At 41.4% G+C, this 19,694-nt stretch overlaps 1 protein-coding gene across 1 annotated transcript in view; it reads left to right on the top strand.

The window, feature by feature from the left end:
• Positions 1-19,694, top strand: part of UBE3B (ubiquitin protein ligase E3B) — an 83,788-nt gene that overhangs the window by 47,078 nt on the left and 17,016 nt on the right. Inside the window, exons 6-16 of the mRNA XM_069759452.1 lie at positions 1,724-1,828; positions 1,918-2,014; positions 3,116-3,201; positions 3,529-3,611; positions 4,459-4,564; positions 4,929-5,049; positions 13,075-13,252; positions 14,526-14,698; positions 14,861-15,028; positions 15,184-15,355; positions 15,522-15,640. Coding sequence (XP_069615553.1) covers positions 1,724-1,828; positions 1,918-2,014; positions 3,116-3,201; positions 3,529-3,611; positions 4,459-4,564; positions 4,929-5,049; positions 13,075-13,252; positions 14,526-14,698; positions 14,861-15,028; positions 15,184-15,355; positions 15,522-15,640 — 1,408 coding nt within the window. The remainder of the gene's footprint in view (positions 1-1,723; positions 1,829-1,917; positions 2,015-3,115; positions 3,202-3,528; positions 3,612-4,458; positions 4,565-4,928; positions 5,050-13,074; positions 13,253-14,525; positions 14,699-14,860; positions 15,029-15,183; positions 15,356-15,521; positions 15,641-19,694) is intronic.

Below are 19,694 nucleotides of genomic sequence, written 5' to 3'. Positions count from 1 at the left end.
TCGGCCGGTATTCTGTCTATATGTACTATCGCTGGATATTGTTATCCATAATTTAAGTATGCTGGAGCACTATGCGTGGACATTGGTGTTGGTGTGATGTTTGTCGGTTGTTCTGTTTCCCCAATGATTGGCAGAATGTGTCTTTTAAATCAATTTATGTATTAATAAAATTTTGGCTTTTATATGAAACCATTGCCTTTGGATCATCGTTTTTCAAGCGTCTATGTAGTAGTTGATGATAGGCTATAGTAATCCGTTATTTACATGGTGACTAATTTATGAATGATTATTATATTACCATGTTTTTTTGTCATATATCTTTGGACATAAATAAAAATGTCAAGACTGGGCCAAGAAATATCTGAGACTGACTGATCGTCTATAGATTAAAAAACAGACAGACTCCATGGATGGAAGGCTTATGACTAGTGATGGACGAGTGTACTTGTTGCTCGGGTTTTCCAGTGCACGCTCGGGTGGTCTCCGAATATTTATGACTGCTTGGAGATTTAGTTTTCCTTGCCGCAGCTGGATGATTTATGGCTGCTAGACAGCCTGATTACATGTGGGGATTCCCTAGCAACAGGCAACCCCCACATGTATTCAGCCTGTCTAGCAGCCATAAATCATCCAGCTGCAGCAAGGAAAGCTAAATCTCCAAGCAGTCATAAATACTCAGAGATCACCCGAGCATGCACTGGAAACCCGAGCAACGAGTATATTCACTCATCACTACTTATGACTGTTATTGAAAAGAGGGATGGCTATATTAGTCACTGATATTTTTTTAAATGTCAGAAATGTATTTTTTGTACATTGTGAGTTACGGTACTTGATTATTATCCCACTTTAGCAGTTGAAAATAAACAATTGTGGTTGGAAAATTTACATTCAGTTGAAGACAAAACCTCACTTTTACTTTTTTAAATATTCATGGTTCAGGTTTATTAGCCATTTGGATTGATTATTAACTGCACTGTAGTTGTTTTATAATAATAAAATTAATCATCAAAATAACAAATTGCCTAATAACTGTGCACAGAGTGTAGAAAAGACCAATCATAGATCTCACTTACTGTATTGAGTTCTCTGGGATCGCCTGAAAAATAAGAGATGAATTTGATTTCTTTTTTCAAAATTAATCTAAACTTTGTGTGTACTTTTAGAATGAACTCACTGTTTTTGGCGCTGTGAAAATTCCACAGTGAATAGGAGCTGTCCTACCTAGATTTCCCACGCTGTATCCATAACCAAGTCCCCATGTGTTAAAATAATTTTTTGGCCTGGCTTTTAACAGCAGGTTTGCAGCAGATGTCACCTTATGCCTTGCATAGGGTGAACATTCTCAGAAAGAATTCACATACTGCGTATTTCAAAATGCAAACCAAAGGTCGATTTTCTTGTGAAGATGAGATTTTTTATTTATTTTTTTAAATCTCATCCGCTAGCAGTGACTGTATTATGCTGCCGACAGTTCACAGGAAATACGCTACCCATATATTGCTTTCATTTAGACTCCTGAAGATCAGCAAACTACTAATGTAGCCTCCAAAGGGCAAAGAAGCAGCAGTGTTTCCCACTTTTATATAATTGTGACCTTACGGAGCTCAAGTTTTCCTAAAGAGTCAAGTTTTTGTCAGTGTCACACTATCGCCCTATATAAAATGCTAAATATATTAAAGTTTGTATGTGTGCATATTATATTAGATTATATCCCTTCCAGGTCTGGTTCATTTCTCTTGCCTTATCTAAAGATCTCACTCTCTTGTGGATAAAACAAATTAAAGACATTTTATGGCTGTGCTGCGAGTTTCTTAAGATATTAAAAGTGAGTATTTAAGATAATAGTTGTGAGTCACATAATATTTGCTGTCATGCTCAGATATGAGATGGATATTTGTCTTGTTCTCTGTTCAGCCTGATATCCTTCAAGATTCCAAGCTTATCACTCTCTACCTCACCATGCTGGTCAACTTCACAGATACCTCCACCTGGAAGATCTGCAGAGGGAAAGGTAGGACTCTTAAAAAGGAGCTGTACTTTTAACAAACTTTGCATATATCAATAGTACCGTATATACTCAAGTATAAGCCAACCCGAGTATAAGCCGACCCCCCCAATTTTGCCACAAAAAACTGGGAAAACTTAATGACTCGAGTATAAGCCTAGGGTGGGAAATGCAGCAGCTACCGGTAAATGTCCAAAGTAAAAATAGATACCAATAAAAGTAAAATTAATTGAGACATCAGTAGGTTAAGTGTTTTTGAATATCCATATTGTTCTGTGTACGGAGGCTCAACACAGCTGGCGCAGTATAGTGATGCACAGGCTCAATGGTGGAAGAGGAAGCTTATGGCTGCCTCTTTCATCATTGTATTAACCGGTATCTGCATTTCGAGGAAACTGAGACATCGGTTGGCGGTCAGCCTCAGATCCCAATATTTTCAGCCCTTTTGCTGTATCAGTTCGTGGGCTGGCTGGACAGAAATAGCACACTTTGCCTAGGTCTGTCTTAAACCTCTTAGTATAGTAAAAATTAAAGGGATTTTTTTCAACATCATAAATCGCTAAAATTCCAAAGTGATTGTAAAAAAAAAATAAGCAACTTGTTTTTAAAATTCTTCTCTGTTCTCAAAAAAGGAGGTATTTTTTGCGACTCGTTATCTAGGTTATCGGCCACCTCTGCAGTCAATCAGTGGCGACCAGTCTCCTAGTCAAGGAGTGCAGCTTTAGTGCCACTGTGATCCCCTACTGTTTGCAGTCTTGAAGAGTGCACAGTTCTGGCTAGCAATTCAACAATCCTACTAAACCGATCAATCAATGCTGCTGGTCATTCATTCAGGAGCGCCCCACCCCACAGCTAGCAGGAAGCCTGGAGGCAGGGGAGCAATGTGTTCCCGAAGATCAATGATGAGAAATAAAGTACAAGAAAGTGTTTATGTCAGAATCAGTCTGGATTCCGTGTAATATTGCTGCTTTGCACTGAGATTATCATTATTGTACCCTCTAGTGTCACTAGTCTGTCTAGAGCAGCTGAAGTGTATCAGTAGCATTGATCATATTGCTGTTATTCTAATTTTTCGTTTTATATTTGCTTTCCCTTTGTGTCTTGTAGGTGAAAATCTGAGACCTGCAATGACCCATATCTGTGCAAATATCATGGGACATCTCAATCAGAAAGGCTTCTATTCTGTTTTACAGGTATACTCTGCCTCCTGTGCGAACTGAAAGACATCTTTGTTAAAATGAATCTCTTCTTTATAACGGCCATTGTGTGATAGTATCATATGAGCAATAGTGACACTGTATGAGTAATGGAAACTTCTTCATTATGAAATGTTAATGTTAGCTTAGGTTACATTATAGGAAATCTTATACCTACCTGTCCTGCCTTTATTGTAAGAAATTGTAATTCCCATTTTTACTTTCATATATTTCTTGTATTGTGATAGGAGCATATTAGCAGTCCAGGTAATTGATAATAGTTATATGATTCTTATTCGAAAACTTGAGTATTTATTATTGCAGATTCTTCTCACCAATGGCCTGGCTCGATCACGCCCATCCCTGTCTAAAGCCACATTAACAGCAATATTTTCTCTGGCACTGCGGTATGATTCATTGGAATAATGTTGTAGTATTGGATGCAATATTGTCTTTTTGTGTGTTTGCTTATAGCTATTTTTGATATTTTATTATAGTAATATGAAATTATTTGATACTAAGGTACAGTTTGTTTTAGCGAAGGTGTTTTGTTGAATAAATCAATGTATATGTGAAGTCTTTTTTCACTTTTTTCTAGTCATTCTAAGTCATTAGATGAATGTATTTTGGATAATTAAAGGGATTCTCAGAGTTGTTCCAAATTGCTGCAATCACATATTTCATGCTGCAACCCGTTCTAGGCATGCATTAGGGTGGGTTGCCTCGAGACAAATGCCTCTGAGCGATGTCAGAGCGGATCAAGTTCTGGTAAAGCTGAGAAGCAGCATTGTGATGAAGCAGCAGGGCAGAGAGACTGACTGATGAAAATGGGCATATAATGTAGCACAGAGATAACCTGAAGCAATAGAAGCCAGTTCTGTTTAGTCAGCTGAGGAAATATTTTTTTCTCCTGCTTCAGCCATTCCTTCTATCCAGTTGTAAACCTGTCAGGCTGAGTGAGCAGATCAGTTATGCTTCTTCTTGAAGGTGTTCCTCAGCCTTACCGAAACTTTCTCCAACATTACTCAGAAACAGCTTTCTAGCAGTGTTTTTTTCCTCAACTCCTCCTAGGACATGTTGAAGGTTGAAATATGTGATGGCAGCCATTTTGGAGAACTCCTTTAAGGCCATGCTTACATTTAGTTTTATTTTCTTTACATTAAGCATATCTTTGCCCCCTTTTACCCAAGTTAAGTAAAAAGTTTTTGAGAATCTTAATGGGATTAATAATCTTTTCTTTTTTTTTTTTTCCAGTCCGGTGCTGGCCGCACAATTTTCTGACAATCTTCTCCGCTCCTTTCTTATCCACATAATGTCTGTTCCTGCTTTGATATCACATTTATCTGTCCTTACTCCAGATGTAAGTTACTTAAACAAATGTCAACATGAACATAAGAAAAATCCCTATAGAAAGCTCAGTGTTCTTGTCATTTCTTGGGTTACAGTAAGGAATAGGGTCTGAGTTTGAATTTAAAATCGAAGCGTGCATTAGTCATGGTGCAATTCTTAGTCCTTAGTCATGTACATTCAATAGAATAGTTGTATTAATGGCTGACAAACTCTTCTTAGATGGCTACCTTAGCCTGTGGATTAAACTTTTCATTATGATGAAATCTGACAGATTTAACATCTATTGTCAGATTTACAGTAGTCTTTCCTTTAGAGAGCTGCTGTTCAGTTGCATGGTATATTTTTTTCCTCATGTACCTCTCTCTTTGTTTCAGAGATTATCTGTGATCGAATCCAATGGACTCTTTCATAAATTCGTGTTGTTCATGAGCCGGGAAGAACAATGCAGAGATGTGTGTGCTTGTCTAGAAGGGAGTCACACCCTGTGCTTACTAGGTACTGTATAACTTAAAAAAGAACTGATGAAACTTCTGCTATAAAGAAAAAAAACATAAAGTAACTACTATTTTCCTTACTTTTTTAAATTCTTTACTGGTTTTTTGGCTTGTTAACGGATAGCAGGATTAAGGGTATGGGCACACGTTCAGGTTTTTTCGTGATAAAAACGCTATAAAAACTTAGTCTAGTTAAGTAGATAAACGGGTGGACAGCTTGTAGAGTGTGGTGCCCAGGTAGGTTCCAACACCTTAGTAATGTATAATAAAACCTTGCACTCAACTTATGTTGTGAATGCGAATTTATTTATCAGCAACCAAACGTTTCGGTCATTAATCTGACCGTCATCAGTTACTGTAAGTATAAACAGAGAATCAAAATGTACAGGAACAGAAATATACAAAATAAATAAAGTATATAAAAGACTGGACTTCCAACATAGAGATGACATGGCGATATGTAAAGATTGGTATACAATTAGTATAAAGAAAGGTACAAAACCCTACAAAAAAGTACAAAAAAACGTATAGAAACAACCAATCTTGGCACAATATAGGAGATGAGACGTGAGTGGCTAGATAGTAGAGGGTAGGTTGCATACCGTATAGTAAGTGGTGTTTATAGTGGGTGTATGCCCATGTGAGCAAAGGAATATAGCTTCTGAATTGAAAGGGCTAACCTAGTTAGGTGAGGGATCGATTAGTAGATTGTGTTCCCAGTAAGATCAATCAACATACCCCTGGTCTATGTAGGGACTAGGTATGCATTAGGCAGCCTATCGAGTAGATAAGCACATCTTTAAATGTAAGAATACGGCTTGTGCAGGAGGAGAGGTGAGGGTAGAGGTATGTCTTACCGCAGGCTTGTGGCGTGAAGGACGCGGAGTCCACCGCTGGTCTGACGCTAGGAGCGCCGCTGCACGTTTAATCTGTGCTGTGGGGGCAGCAGAAGGGGGTGTGTCCGGCAAGCGGCGGTGAGCACTGGGAAGTGGATGACGTCTGTGACTGGGAATGATCCAGCTGTTGTGGTCCATGTAGTAACCATTTGGTAGATGATGAATAGATGGTAGGTAGATGATCTTTCAAAATAATTTGAAGGAAGGTAAGGACCTCTGAGGTAGTATTCTCTGGAATACTACTTGTGCATCACCGGAGAGACTGCAGGAAGTTAGGAAGTTACATGCATGGTTTCAGCCCAGGTGCAGAAAAAAGGATTTCCTTAGAGCATTGGGATGATGTTTTATTGGGGTCCAATCTATATTCTGCCGATACATTGCACCTGAATTGAAGCGGGTCTGTTGTTCTGGGGGAGAGCATACTAGCAGGAGTGTCCGAGTATTTAAAGTAGGGATGTTGGCAGAGGATAAGGAAAAATGTAATGGGATAGTTGGGTTATAAACTTGTCAGACTTGGAGCTGGAGGGGAGGACTGTAGGAGATGGATTAATGCAGTATATAGGGTGATCCCCAAACAGACAAATGTGCCCTTACATTTTCAGGAAAATGGGAGAGCTCTGAGCCTTGTTATTGGAAACACAGATTGATGTGGTTGATGTTGCTTAGAACAGAGTTGGACTCCTCACTGGACTATAAATCTTCCTAGTTTTATGCTCTTTCGGGAAGACAAGGAAAATAGGAAAGGAGGAGGAGTGTGTCAGTGTGTTATGAAGGATATGAAAGTGAGTGTAACAGGCACTAGGTTAGTAAGATTGTGAGGAAGTTAAAACCTTGGTAGTGAGATTACAAAGGGAGGAAAACTCTGATATATGATTTTTTTGTGTAATCCCCCCCAACATCACTGAGGAGTTGGAGGGCCAAATGCTTGATCAGATGGCCGGGGCTGCACATGCTGGCACTGTAATGATAGCGGGAGTTTATAATTACTCGGGGTCATATATTGACTGGGGTCATGGCTCTGCTTTAACTGCAATGTGGAGAACATTTATCAGCTTGTTATAGAATAATTTTGTGTGTCAGTTTGTAGAAGACCTGGCAAGTCGATGCTCTGTTGGATCTGGTCATTTCTAACATGTTCATTGGGGGTAATTGAGGATGACATGGAATTTGATCTCGTATAGATCAGGATTTTGGTTATCCTATATCAGGCCAGGAAATATATTGCATCCAAATGATTAACCCCTTAATTTGTTAATTAAAATTTTTTTTTAATAATGTTATCAGATTGGAAAAACATATAGACAAAATACTTAATTCAATGAATAAAGTCAGGAGGATATGGGGTCCATAGTTGGATACTCCTGGTATGCCATCAACAGTATTGTTATTAGAGAGGACATGCAATGTATTTGAGAATGTTTTAAACAACCTTAGTGTGTCTTCCTAGTATTCCTAGGAATGTCAATGTGTCTCATAAATTTTGTTTTCTTCCCTTCTATGTAACGGTAGTGAATGTTTGGCAATTTGTTATCCATACATTTATCAAGGTTTTCGGGTACTGAATAGCAAATTGTGTATTATTTCTTGTTTAATGTTGTTTAAAAAAAATATTATTTGATTGAAAAAAAAAAATGCAAAGCCAAGATCTGCACTGGTGTCATCCCTAAATAATGGTAATGAGGAGTTGGTCACAGAGAAAGCAGAAATAATAAATGGATTTTTCAACTCTGAAGATCCCATTTAGTAATTCTGTCAAAGAAGAAAGAGTGGTGGATGTGGTCAATGCCATTGCTCTTACTATGTAATTTAATATACTCAGGTGGTTAAATTTACATATGGTAAAAGAGAAATCGATGTGAACAAGGTCCCCATCCCAGATGTTCTGCATCCCAGAGTTTTTAAAGGGATTTTGTCACCTAATCATAGTGCAGCATAATATAGAGACAGCGGCCATGATTTCAGTGATGTCACTGGACTGCATGCTGCAGATTTTATATAATCATGGTTTTAGCAGCAGGAGATTATCACCAGAGGACTGCTAAACCTGCTGCTTGGTAGTCCTCCTTATTCATGAGCTCTGTATAATCCTGCCCCCGCCACTGATTGACAGCTTTCTGTCTATGAACAGTGTACACTGAAAGCTGCCATCAGTTGTGTTTGGGGGTGCACCTAGCTCAGCATTCAGAGAACTGGTAGATCTGCAAAAGAAAATGGTGATTTTATCAAAACTGCAGCAAGCAGCCCAGTAAGTGAAACATTGCTAGAATCAGGGTATCTGTTGTTACATCATGCTACTCTAAGATGGAGTAGCAAAAACCTGATGACTGATCTCTTTAATCCCTTTCCGACATGTAGCGTAATGGTACGCACATGTTGGACTTCCCCTATTTGGTGCGGGCTCCGGCGCTGAGGTTGCACCTTTCCGGGCACATGACAATGATCTATACAGCTGACGTGCCCACAAGAGCTGTGAGAGGAATCTCGATCCACCCCCGTTTGTTAACTAGTTAAATACCGCTTTCCATCTCTGACAGTGGCATTTAACTCGTACTTACAGGAACTGCATCACTAATGTCGGCCATCGATGACTCTGTAACGTGATCGCGGGTCGCCATGTCAACCAGAGGTCTGCAACAGCCCTCTGTGGTTGTGATTGCCAGATTGCTATGAGCGTTGCCCCGTGGTCGGTGCTCATAGCAGGTGAGTATTTCTGATACACACAGGTGATCTGATCATCCCCTGTTTGTAGAAGAGGCGATCAAAGTAGTGCAGCTTCTGGTCTCCCATTGACTATAGACTATTGAAGAATGCAAAAAAAAAAAAAAAAAGTTTTTAAAAATATTAAAAAAATAAAAAAAATGTAAGTTCAAATCACCCCCCTATCACCCCATTCAAAATAAAACAATAAAAAAAACAAATATACACATATTTGGTATCGTCATGTTCAGAATTGCCTGATCTATCAATAGAAAAAAAAGAATTACCATATATACTCGAGTATAAGCCGAGAATTTCAGCCCATTTTTTAGGCTGAAATTGCCCCTCTCAGCTTATACTCGAGTCATTCCCAGGGGTCGGCAGGGGAGGGGGAGCAGCAGCTATATAATAATACTCATCTGCCCCTGGCGCGGTCCCTGCAGGTCCCTGGTTCTCTGGGCAGTGAAAGCTTCTTCCTGTATTGAGCGGTCACATGTGGTACCGCTCATTACAGTAATGAATATGGACGCGACTCCACTCCCATAGGGGTGGAGCCGCATATTCATTACTGTAATGAGCGGTACCATGTGACCGCTCAATACAGGAAGAAACTATCACCGCCCGGAGAACCAGGGACGTGCGGGGACCGCGCCGGGAGCAGGTGAGTATGACGGGGGGCAGTGCGCGATATTCACCTGTCCCCCGTTCCACCGTTGGCGCCGCTGTGTCTTCTGCGTCCTCTGCAGTGACGCTCAGGTCAGAGGACGCGATTAGTGTGCCTGAACAGTCAGTGCAGAGGACGCGGAAGACGCAGCGGCGCTGACAGTGGAACGCGGACAGGTGAATATAGCAAATGCCGGGGGCCTGAGCAATGAGAGGTGAGTATGTGATTTTTTTTTTTTTTTTTAATCGCAGCAACAGCATATGGGGCATAATAGTCTATGGAGCATCTTATGGGGCCATAATCAGCATTTGCGCAGCATTATATGGGGCAAATATCTCTATGGAGCATCTTATGGTGCCATAATCAGCATTTGTGCATCATTATATGGGGCAAATATCTCTTATGGAGCATCTTATCTGAGACAAGATCTGAATCTGAGCATGCGCCAACCCCAGCGGCCATTTTCCCGGAGGCCACCGCATCGCAGCAATGGAGCTGCCGGGGCCTCTGGGCTTTGAGGAATTGCCGGCTGAGCCCCAACGCTGCGCAAAGATATGACGCTGTCTCCCAGCACAGCCCCCATGCTGCACAAAGAGGAGCCACCGCCGCCCCCAGCACGGAGATACCATGCTGCACAAAGAGGAGCTGCCGTCGCCCCCCAGCACAGAGAGCATCGCTGCCACAATGAGGTAATAGGGGGATACTCCACTTAAACCTTTCCTCTCTTCGTCATTGGGACCACTCCACCCCACCATATGCACATTGCTCACCCGCCCTATAAGCCGACACACGGCGTATAAGAAGACCCCCGACTTTTAAGAAGATTTTATATTTTAACTAGAAAAGTTGGGGGGGGGGGGTCGTCTTATACATCCAGTCGTCTTATACGCCTGAAAATACGGTAACCTGATACATTTTTATGAGGTGATGATTAGAATCCTGGACTTGGGTAGATGTGTTTTGGGACCTTGCAAAGGCATTTGACGCTGTTCCACAAAGACACCTAATTGATAAATTAAGGTCTATAGGCTTAGAAAGGAAGGTTTGTAATGGCTAAAAGTGTTTAAAAGACCGTACCTAGAAAGTTGTGGTAAATGTCTTCTACTCCTAAATAATCTTTGGTTATAAGTGGTTCAGTGCTGGGTCTGATATTATTCAACTTATTTACTAACTAGATGGAGGCCCGATGCTATCGTATCGGGAGGGCGGTAATGTCACGATGAGGGCAGGCATGCGACGCTGTTGTTGCCTAATGACATCCTGTGATAATCTAATGACTTTTGCATCAGGGGACTCATGTGCTTGATGCCTACGCTTATATGCATTGTTTTTGTCCCAGCGATGCTGTTGCTCTTCAAGAGTCTCATTTGCCCTTTGTTGTCTTCGATGTTGTGCCTTTGCTGCTTTCCTTTCATTGTCATTGGTGTACTTTTTAGGAGGAGCCATGTTGGTGTTGATATTTGCTTTATAAAGGGGTTTTCCCACAAACAAAAGTTAATTTTAAAAATTGTCTGTGTCTGACTGTGTACCGAACATACCACAGCTCCTGGGCAGGGGAGGAAGCAAAAGACAATACTGACATTACAGCAGGAGATCGCATAGGATACATTTTGTGACGTAAAATATTTTTTAAAAACAGTCAGTGAAATATTTTACCTCACAAAATGAATCCACTGTGATCCCCTGCTGTAATGTCAGTATTGTCCCTTGCTTCTTCCACTGCTCAGGAGATGTGGTATGCTCCTTACACGGTCAGACACAGTCAATTTTTAAAATGAACTTTCGTTTGTGGGGAAAACCCCTTTAATGTGACCGGCTTCCTCTGCCTGTAGACACGTCGCGCATCTGCCGCCGGGATCAGCCGAATGATTCACTGCACCTGCGCGTAATTCGTGCAGGTGCAGTAAATCAGACCGCCGCCATCTTTGTGCAGACAGATAGCGGTGGTCACATTAAAACTGCGCTCCTCTGGAACAAAGATGGCAGCAGTCAGTGAATTGTTCGGCTGATCCTGGCGACTGCGTGTTTGCTACGGTGTTCCGCTGGTGGTACAACACAAGAGACTGCGTGTGAGTGAGACTGAGTGAGAGTGTGAGTGAGAGTGTGTGTGAGTGGTGCGTACAGCGTATAGAATGTGTGTGTGTGTGGTGCGACGGTGTTCCACTGGTGGTACCACGCAATAGGTTGGTACCAGCAGCAGTTTCCATATTGAGACACCCATCACTTGGATGTCCCAATGTGGCAGTCGGTGAACTTCCTCCGCTTGGAATTCTGGGATACGGTGACATCTGGGCAGAACAGGAAATGAAAACATTACAAGGCAATTATATAAATAGATGACAAAGAAGACGGGATGATTAGTTCTATTTTTACAGATGACGCCAAACTATATAGTATAGTGCAGCCTATGGAAGATGTTCATAAATTATTAGCTGACTTGGACAAACTGAAGGCATGCACTTTGTAGATGAGGTTTAATATGGATAAATATGAAGTTATACATCTAATAATATGTGGGAACCATATGGTTTAGGGGGATAAAACTAGGAGAGTCACTTATAGAGAAGGATCTGGATGTTCTCTTAGATCACAGACTAAAGAACACTATGCAGTATCAATCATCAGCTTCTAAGGCCAGCAGGATATTGTCATGTATTAAAAAAAGGCATGAGCTCACTGGTCAGGCAGGTAATAATACTATTTTACAAATCATAAGTGGTAGTTCAGTTCTGTGCATCAGTTCTTAGAAAAGATTACCTGGTACTAGAAAAGGTACAAAGAAGAGCCACAAAACTGATAATGGGCATGGTTGGTCTTAGTTACAAAGAAACATTAAAAGAATTACATTTATTTAGTGTTGAGAAGAGACCTCTAATGAGGGCATGATATACAAAAATATGGTCAAATCGAAAACCCCTCAAAAGACAAGATCTCACTCCCGCCTAGAAAATAAAGGTTCAATCGAAATAGCACACAAGGCTTCTTTACCATTAGAACTGTTAATCTGGGGAATAGTCTACCTCAGGAGCTGGTCAATAGTTTTAAATAAAAAGTTTACATGTATACATTTTTGTTCTAAATGTTAATCCAGCCAATTGATACTCTAGATCAGGAGTGAAAAAATAGTGGTTTCAAAGCCGATTTGCTTACGCCCATCTTGTCAGATTGTGCATATTGCATACTTGCCTTCATATGACCGCTGTTCCTGGCACTGACACCTGAGGATCCTCACAGCGCGCAATGTGTCGATTTACAAGTCTATGGTCACATAGTGACCGCAGACTTGTAGTTTTAGACCCTTTAATGTGTAAAATCGCCAACTCTTTATAAAATAAGTAAGCTTGCAATTTACTTATTAATACATGGAATGGAGGGATTTTAATTCTATTCTTTATTGCTCATTGCCTAGGCTGCCGGCCAACACTGCCGTCTATGATCGGTGGTCTGTCTCCTAAATATGTAGCTCATCAGTAACATGCTTTTTGACAGGCACTGCTCTGACACTTGATGGATCCGGCCAGTTTCAGTGCCACTTTATTCTCCAGTGCTGCAGAGACAAAGCCTCATATAAAAGCTTTGGAGAGCACACAATGATGCCGCTGGTTCAATATGTCAGTCAAGAGAGCATCACCATTTGGCAAACAGGGAGGCCTAGAGACTGGGGAGCAATGCACTAGTGAAATCCTATCTTGAGACAACCCATTTAAGGTCTTAAGTCTTCATAAAATCTATATTACACTTCTTTCCATATTTTCTTTTTGCATTTCAGGTAACCTTATTCATCTAGGACACCTGACAGAGAAAGTTTTAGAAGAAGAGACAGGACACTTTGTGAGCGTTTTGACACAAATGTTATCATACTGCCAAAAGTATGTGTCCCAGAAGAAATCCAATCTTACGCACTGGCATCCTGTATTGGGCTGGTTCTCCCAAACAGTAGATTATGGGTAAGTTTTCACTTCTGTTAGCATTCTCGTAAAAGAATGATTCTACTTTCAAAATCCCACCTCCCTTGGAGAAGGGAGTTTATTCAGCTGATTGCCCCGGATTCAGGTCCCCACACCCTGAGCAAACAGCTAACTTGGCCTGGGGGAGCTATTGTTGGCCAGGCATGTGCCTGCCGCAGCTGTTGAAGGGAATAAGTGGTAGTGTGGCACACTGCAAAGTCAGGCGTCACAAATGTCTATGAACTCTACACACAATTAGTGTAAGGGCTGTTGTGAAGTTTGGTGGGTAGCAGTCCCCCATAGGAAAACTACTAATCCCAAGAGATGCAACCCTGCACTACTGGGATTAAGTGGTGCTGGAGATCAAGGAGGCCAGCCAGTGCCTTTGCTGTAGTAGCTGTCGGGACCACAGTGAAATGTGTTCAGCCGCATGGGACATAGTGTCCTACGCGGTTCAAGAAGGGCCCAACTGCCTGACAATGTCAGTTAGGGATCATAAGAGAGGTGTCTTGATTCAATGCCAGTGGTGGGAAGAGTGATAAGATACTTTCCTGTAAGCCTGAGGGGCCATGGATGCCAAGGTCCAGGCTGAGAGGAGAAGTTTTAGCGCACGAATAGTGCTATATGCAGCGGGAGTGAGGAGAGCTGCTAGAAAATTGCTGGGTTCATCACACTGTCCCCAGATGACCGCTACGTCATCTGGGGTCATTGCCGCGAGGCATTACTGGGAACGGGAGTATCGCGAGGAGCTGGAAGCATGCGGGGGACGCCGGAAGGTAAGAATATCACGATTTTTAATTTTTTAAATTATTTTTAACATTATAACTTTTTACTATTGATGCTGCATAGGCAGCATCAATAGCAAAATAAAGTTGGTCACACTTGTCAAACACTAGCATTCTGCAAGCTAATTACGCTTGTAAAACGCTAGTGTTTAGCAGGAATATGCATGCCAATTCCGCATGCGTTATACCCGTGGCAGGAGATGCGGAATTGCCGCGGAAATTTCCGCGGCAATTCTGCAATGTGTGCACTTAGCCTTAAATGCTTTTTTGTTACATTTTAAACCTGAAGTCCTTTTCCATGAACTAAAAGACCATGCATTCATGACATTGAAATCACTTCGCGTCACATTGTCTTGTCATACATGTGTTCAACCCTTTTATATAACTTTCTTCTACTTAAAATGTCTCCCCTTATTCTCCAAAATCCCTCTCTCTTCTCTGTTGTCTTTCTCTCTAAATTTGCCATTTTCTCCTTAATTACTTCCCAGTCTCAATGAATCAATGCCATTACTTACCAAGCAGCTTCAGCATTTGTGGGGTGTTCATATGATCCGCATCTTGTTCCGGGAAGTTCTCAGCAAGAAATTAGCAGAAAATCAAGATGTGTCCGTTGTGACCACCCCGAGCTCCTCTCCCCCACAGAACAATCTTCCCATGAAAAGTGAGTTGTTCTAAGCAGAGCAGGCATATTGTGAATGTCGGTTTTGGTTTTTATAGCTGGATCGTATTCTTCTTTTCTTGGGTTACATTTAGTTACAGACTTTTCAGATAAAAATTTTTTTAGATTGAATTTCAAATTGCTTCTCTGTGTGTATCTTTCCAGACCTGTTTAAAAGGGCATTCCAGAAATCTGCCTCAGTTCGTCACATATTGAAACCAATTGGAGGTAAAAGAGTGGACTCTCAAGAAGTGCAAAAAGTCTGCAATATCTGTGTGTTGTACCAGACTGCACTCACTACTCTCACGCAGATCCGTCTCCAGATTCTTACTGGTACGTGCCATGCTTGCCACTTTGTGTCTACTGGTTTTCTTTGGACAGAATCTGCCAATATATTTGACTAAATTGATTCCTGTTGAGGCGCCGACAAACTTACTGACATCAAGTATCGGCAGCCAATCACTCTGTACATTTTGTTCTTTCTCTAGGCTTAACTTACTTAGATGATCTTCTACCCAAGCTGTGGGCTTTCATCTGTGAACTTGGACCTCAAGGAGGGTTGAAACTTTTCCTTGAGTGCTTGAGCAATGACACCGAGGAGTCCCGCAGGCTCTTGGCCATGCTTGTCCTTTTCTGTGATTGCTCCAGACACTTAATTACGTGAGTATCTAACTTTTCAGTTTATTGATGAATAATCACAATACTTTGGCTATAGTTGTACTGATTTACACCCCCCACAAGAAAAACATTGTGGAGGATCGTATGTGTTATGAAATGCTGTATTTCTAGTTTAATGTCACATATCTTTGGTGTGTCTCCTTGTCAGGATACTGGATGATATTGAGGTGTACGAGGAGCAAATATCCTTCAAACTGGAAGAACTTGTGACTATATCTGCATTTCTCAACTGCTTTGTGTTCAAGATGGTCTGGGATGGTCTTCTGGGTAAGGCAGCAGGGGCATATTCAGTTTAATGACTACAATTATGTTTATTTTTTATCTTTTTAGTGCTTCCCCTAATGAGCAATTTCATGTTCTGAATACTGGGTTGTGCTAGCCATTACAGTGTTTCCTCTGCAAAATATACCCCCTTTTACTCCTTTTAAAAAAAAACGAACCCATCTTGTGAATTACAATTGTTATACTACCCTGTAAGAAGAGTTTGTCAGGTGAGGAGAACTAGCGTGCACTCAGTAGAGGGTGCGAGGTGCAGGCTCTTAGCTCCTGGTCATCAAATCTTTGAAATTTATCATTATTTCTTATTTCAGATGCAATTTGTTTTATTTCAAAATCACATGTAAGAAAACAGACATATGTTCAGAAAATCTTAAGGTGCAGGATTTAAAGTGACATAGGAATAAGCAGCAAAGAAATATATCTTGGTACCGTGTTAGCCAGTAGATAGAAAAATATTGAGAATTGAGAGTCCTCAGTGGTTGATACCTTTTAATGGCTAACTGAAAAGATGGTAACAAATTGCAAGCTTTCGAGACTACACAGGTCTCTTTATCAGGCAAAAACTAAAACAAATTCTGAAGAATCACATATTTATGCACAACATGGCATAGAAAAAAAAAAAGGGAAAAACCATGGATAAGACAGGTGACATGAAGCAGAATTACCATGGGTGATAAACAGTTACGTCCATAAATATTGGGCCAATTCTTAGATAAGGATTGTTTTATTGTCCTGTGATTAGGGTCTCTGTTGTGGTGACCCCACATGGTCTGAGGGGCAAGTTCTTTAGTTGATGTAAAAAGACATAAATCCATGTGACACATTCATTCCTGCAGTGAGAGTGTCAAAGGTCGTCATCAGTTTATATTCCCAGACTCTTCTGTCTCTCTGAGATTTGAAGCTACCTTTTAACACAAGTAATTTCATGTCCATAATGTTATGATTTGGGAGACAAAAATGTATTGCCACAGGTAGATCCATTCTTTTTTCTCTTATTGTATGGCAATGAGAGTTCATCCTTGCTCTCAGTTTCTGCCCTGTCTCCCCCACATACAGACCCCCAGTTGGACATTTGGTACAAATAATTAGGTACACCACATTAGAAGTGACGCAGCTGAAAGTACCTGGTATCTTGTAGTCCTGATGTGAATTGGGGATCTTTATCTTGTCCGTGGTCATTATAAATGGACAGGTTTTACATTTTTTCTGGTTGCAAGGAAAGATTTGGGGGCTGCCTAAAACACAGTAGTGGGGGGTCTGGAAAAATGGATTGTAAGCAGGCATCTTTTTGCAGTAAAGGTTGTAATTTCCGTGCAGCTCCCCTTAGCACCTCCAGATTTGGATTGTAGGTAACTACTAGAGGTACCCGGTTATTTTCTTCTTTAGCTTTGTAATGTAGCAGGTGATTCCTTGATATTCTGGTGGCTCTTGTAATCTGGTTTTCAATTTTTCTATGCCATGTTGTGCATAAATATGTGATTCTTCAGAATTTTTTTTAGTCTTTGCCTCATGAAGAGACCTGTGTAGTCTCGAAAGCTTGCAATTTATTACCATCTTTTCAGTTAGCCATTAAACGGTATCAACCACTGTGGACTCTCAATTCTAAATATTTTTCATAGGAATAAGCAATGTTTCAACCCAAACCTGGGTCTTATTCATGCAGTTACTCTGGAGGGAGTAGATGAATATATAGTTAGTGACAACGAAAAAACAAAATAATCTATTCAAGGAATATAAACAAGCAACATATACTTGTGTACAGAAGTCCTAAGGTGGATAAACATGGCAGAGGATATGGGGGTAGCAGTATACAATAATCTGCACTTGTCACATTAGTTGTAGTTACATAACTATAAGGGTACCGTCACACTATACGATTTACCTACGATCACGACCAGCGATATGACCTGGCCGTGATCGTAGGTAAATCGTAGTGTGGTCGCTGGGGAGCTGTCACACAGACAGCTCTCCAGCGACCAACGATGCCGAGGTCCCTGGGTAACCAGGGTAAACATCGGGTAACTAAGCGCAGGACCGCGCTTAGTTACCCGATGTTTACCCTGGTTACAAGCGTTAAACTAAAAAAAAACAAACAGCACATACTTACATTCTGGTGTCCGTCAGGTCCCTTGCAGTCTGCTTCCCGCACTCAGTGACTGCCGGCCGTAAAGTGAAAGTGAAAGCACAGCCGCTGTGCTCTGCTTTCACTTTACGGCCGGCAGTCACAGTGCGGGAAGCAGAGACGGCAAGGGAACTGACGGACACCAGAATGTAAGTATGTGCTGCTTGTTTTTTTTTAGTTTAACGCTTGTAACCAGGGTAAACATCGGGTAACTAAGCGCGGTCCTGCGATGTTTACCCTGGTTACAAGCGAACGCATCGCTGGATCGCATCGCTAGATCGGTGTCACACACACCGATCTAGCGATGACAGCGGGAGATCCAGCGATGAAAGAAAGTTCCATACGATCTGCTACGACGTACGATTCTCAGCAGGATCCCTGATCGCTGCTGCGTGTCAGACACAGCGATATCGTAACGATATCGCTGGAACGTCACGAATCGTAGCGATCGAAATGTTATAGTGTGACGGTACCCTAAGACCACAACAGGTAAGAGTCACATCTCAGGTGATTAGCTGGGTGAGCCCTACCGTGAGGATGAGACTAATATGGATGTAGAATAAAGAATGGTACTTGGCTATAAAGAGTGTGTCCCTTAAGAAACTCATCCTTTGTGAAACTGTGGAGAAGTGACCCCCTACTGCGGTTTGGTGGAACAAATGTATCCTCAGGAAGAGAAATGGTTAGGGCAAGAGTCAAAGTGAACCCATAGCATGTTAAGGAACCAAATGCTTTTGTTAGGTGGTTTGAAATGCGCTCCTGCACCTCTGTCTTGTCTGCCGTGGTACCATTGCAACACACAGTTCTCCTGTTTTGGACATGTCTTTGAGCACCACACCTCTTGTCACTATATATAAAACTACCAGAGTAGCAGCCCCTCAGCACCACGGCAGACAAAGGGTAAATTGTTCCTTAACATGGTATGAGCCCACTCTGACTCACCTCATGACCTTACCATTTCTCTTCCTTCCAAGGATAACTTTGTCTCCACCAAACCCCGGTAGGCTTCTCTTCTCCCATGTGTGCAAAGGACAAGGTTCTACACACTCTGTACACCCAGGTACCATTTTTTATTCAACATCCATATTACCCTGATCCATGTAATAGGCTGGGTTCACACTGCGTTAGAGGCGTCCATTAGACGGACTACGTTACACCGCGGCATAACGCGGTGTAACGCAGTCCGTTAATGCCGCCATTAAGTCCTATGTCTGATGCATCGCTAGCGCATGCCCACAATGGGCGTACACTAGCGATGTGCAGTCATTGAGTGATGGTCCCTGGGACGTGGGCTGCAGCGTTTACGGGTCTGTCACTGCTAGCGCAGATGGAGCATCTGCTAGCTCTGTCTGCGCTAGCGATATGATATATTGGCACTTGCGTTAACAGCAGCCTGTTCAACACATACGTTAACGATGCTTATTATTATGTACTGTTGCCCCATACTCTCAACCACGTCTTTTGTGTCTATGTGTGTATATATGTGTGTGTATGTATGTGTGTATATATATATATATATATATATATATATATATTCCTTGTATATATTATTTTGTTTTTTCGTTGTCACTAACGATGTGTTCATCTCCTCCCTCCAGAATGACTGGAACAAGACCCAGGTCTGGGTTAAAACGTTGCTTATTTCTATGTCACTTTAAATCCTGCTCCTTAGGATTTTCGGAACATATGTCTGTTTTTTTTACATGTGGCAAATTTCCTGATTAGAAGTGATTGTCAGACACCGGGGCCATTCTTGTTCATGGGCTGTGTGTTAGCACTATTCACTGAAAGTGAATCTGTCAGATTAATAAAACAAATGATATACCGTGTGGCCACTAGAAATCTTTACAGATTTTGGCTACTAGAACCTGTAACTGATTTCCTGCCCTTACATAGAGCAGCATATTAGACTGGCAGATT

Source organism: Ranitomeya imitator, chromosome 1, assembly GCF_032444005.1.
Source record: "Ranitomeya imitator isolate aRanImi1 chromosome 1, aRanImi1.pri, whole genome shotgun sequence".
Classification (NCBI taxonomy): domain Eukaryota; kingdom Metazoa; phylum Chordata; class Amphibia; order Anura; family Dendrobatidae; genus Ranitomeya; species Ranitomeya imitator.
The sequence above is the reverse complement of the archived record's forward strand: the minus strand, read 5'-3'. Positions and strand labels throughout refer to the sequence as shown.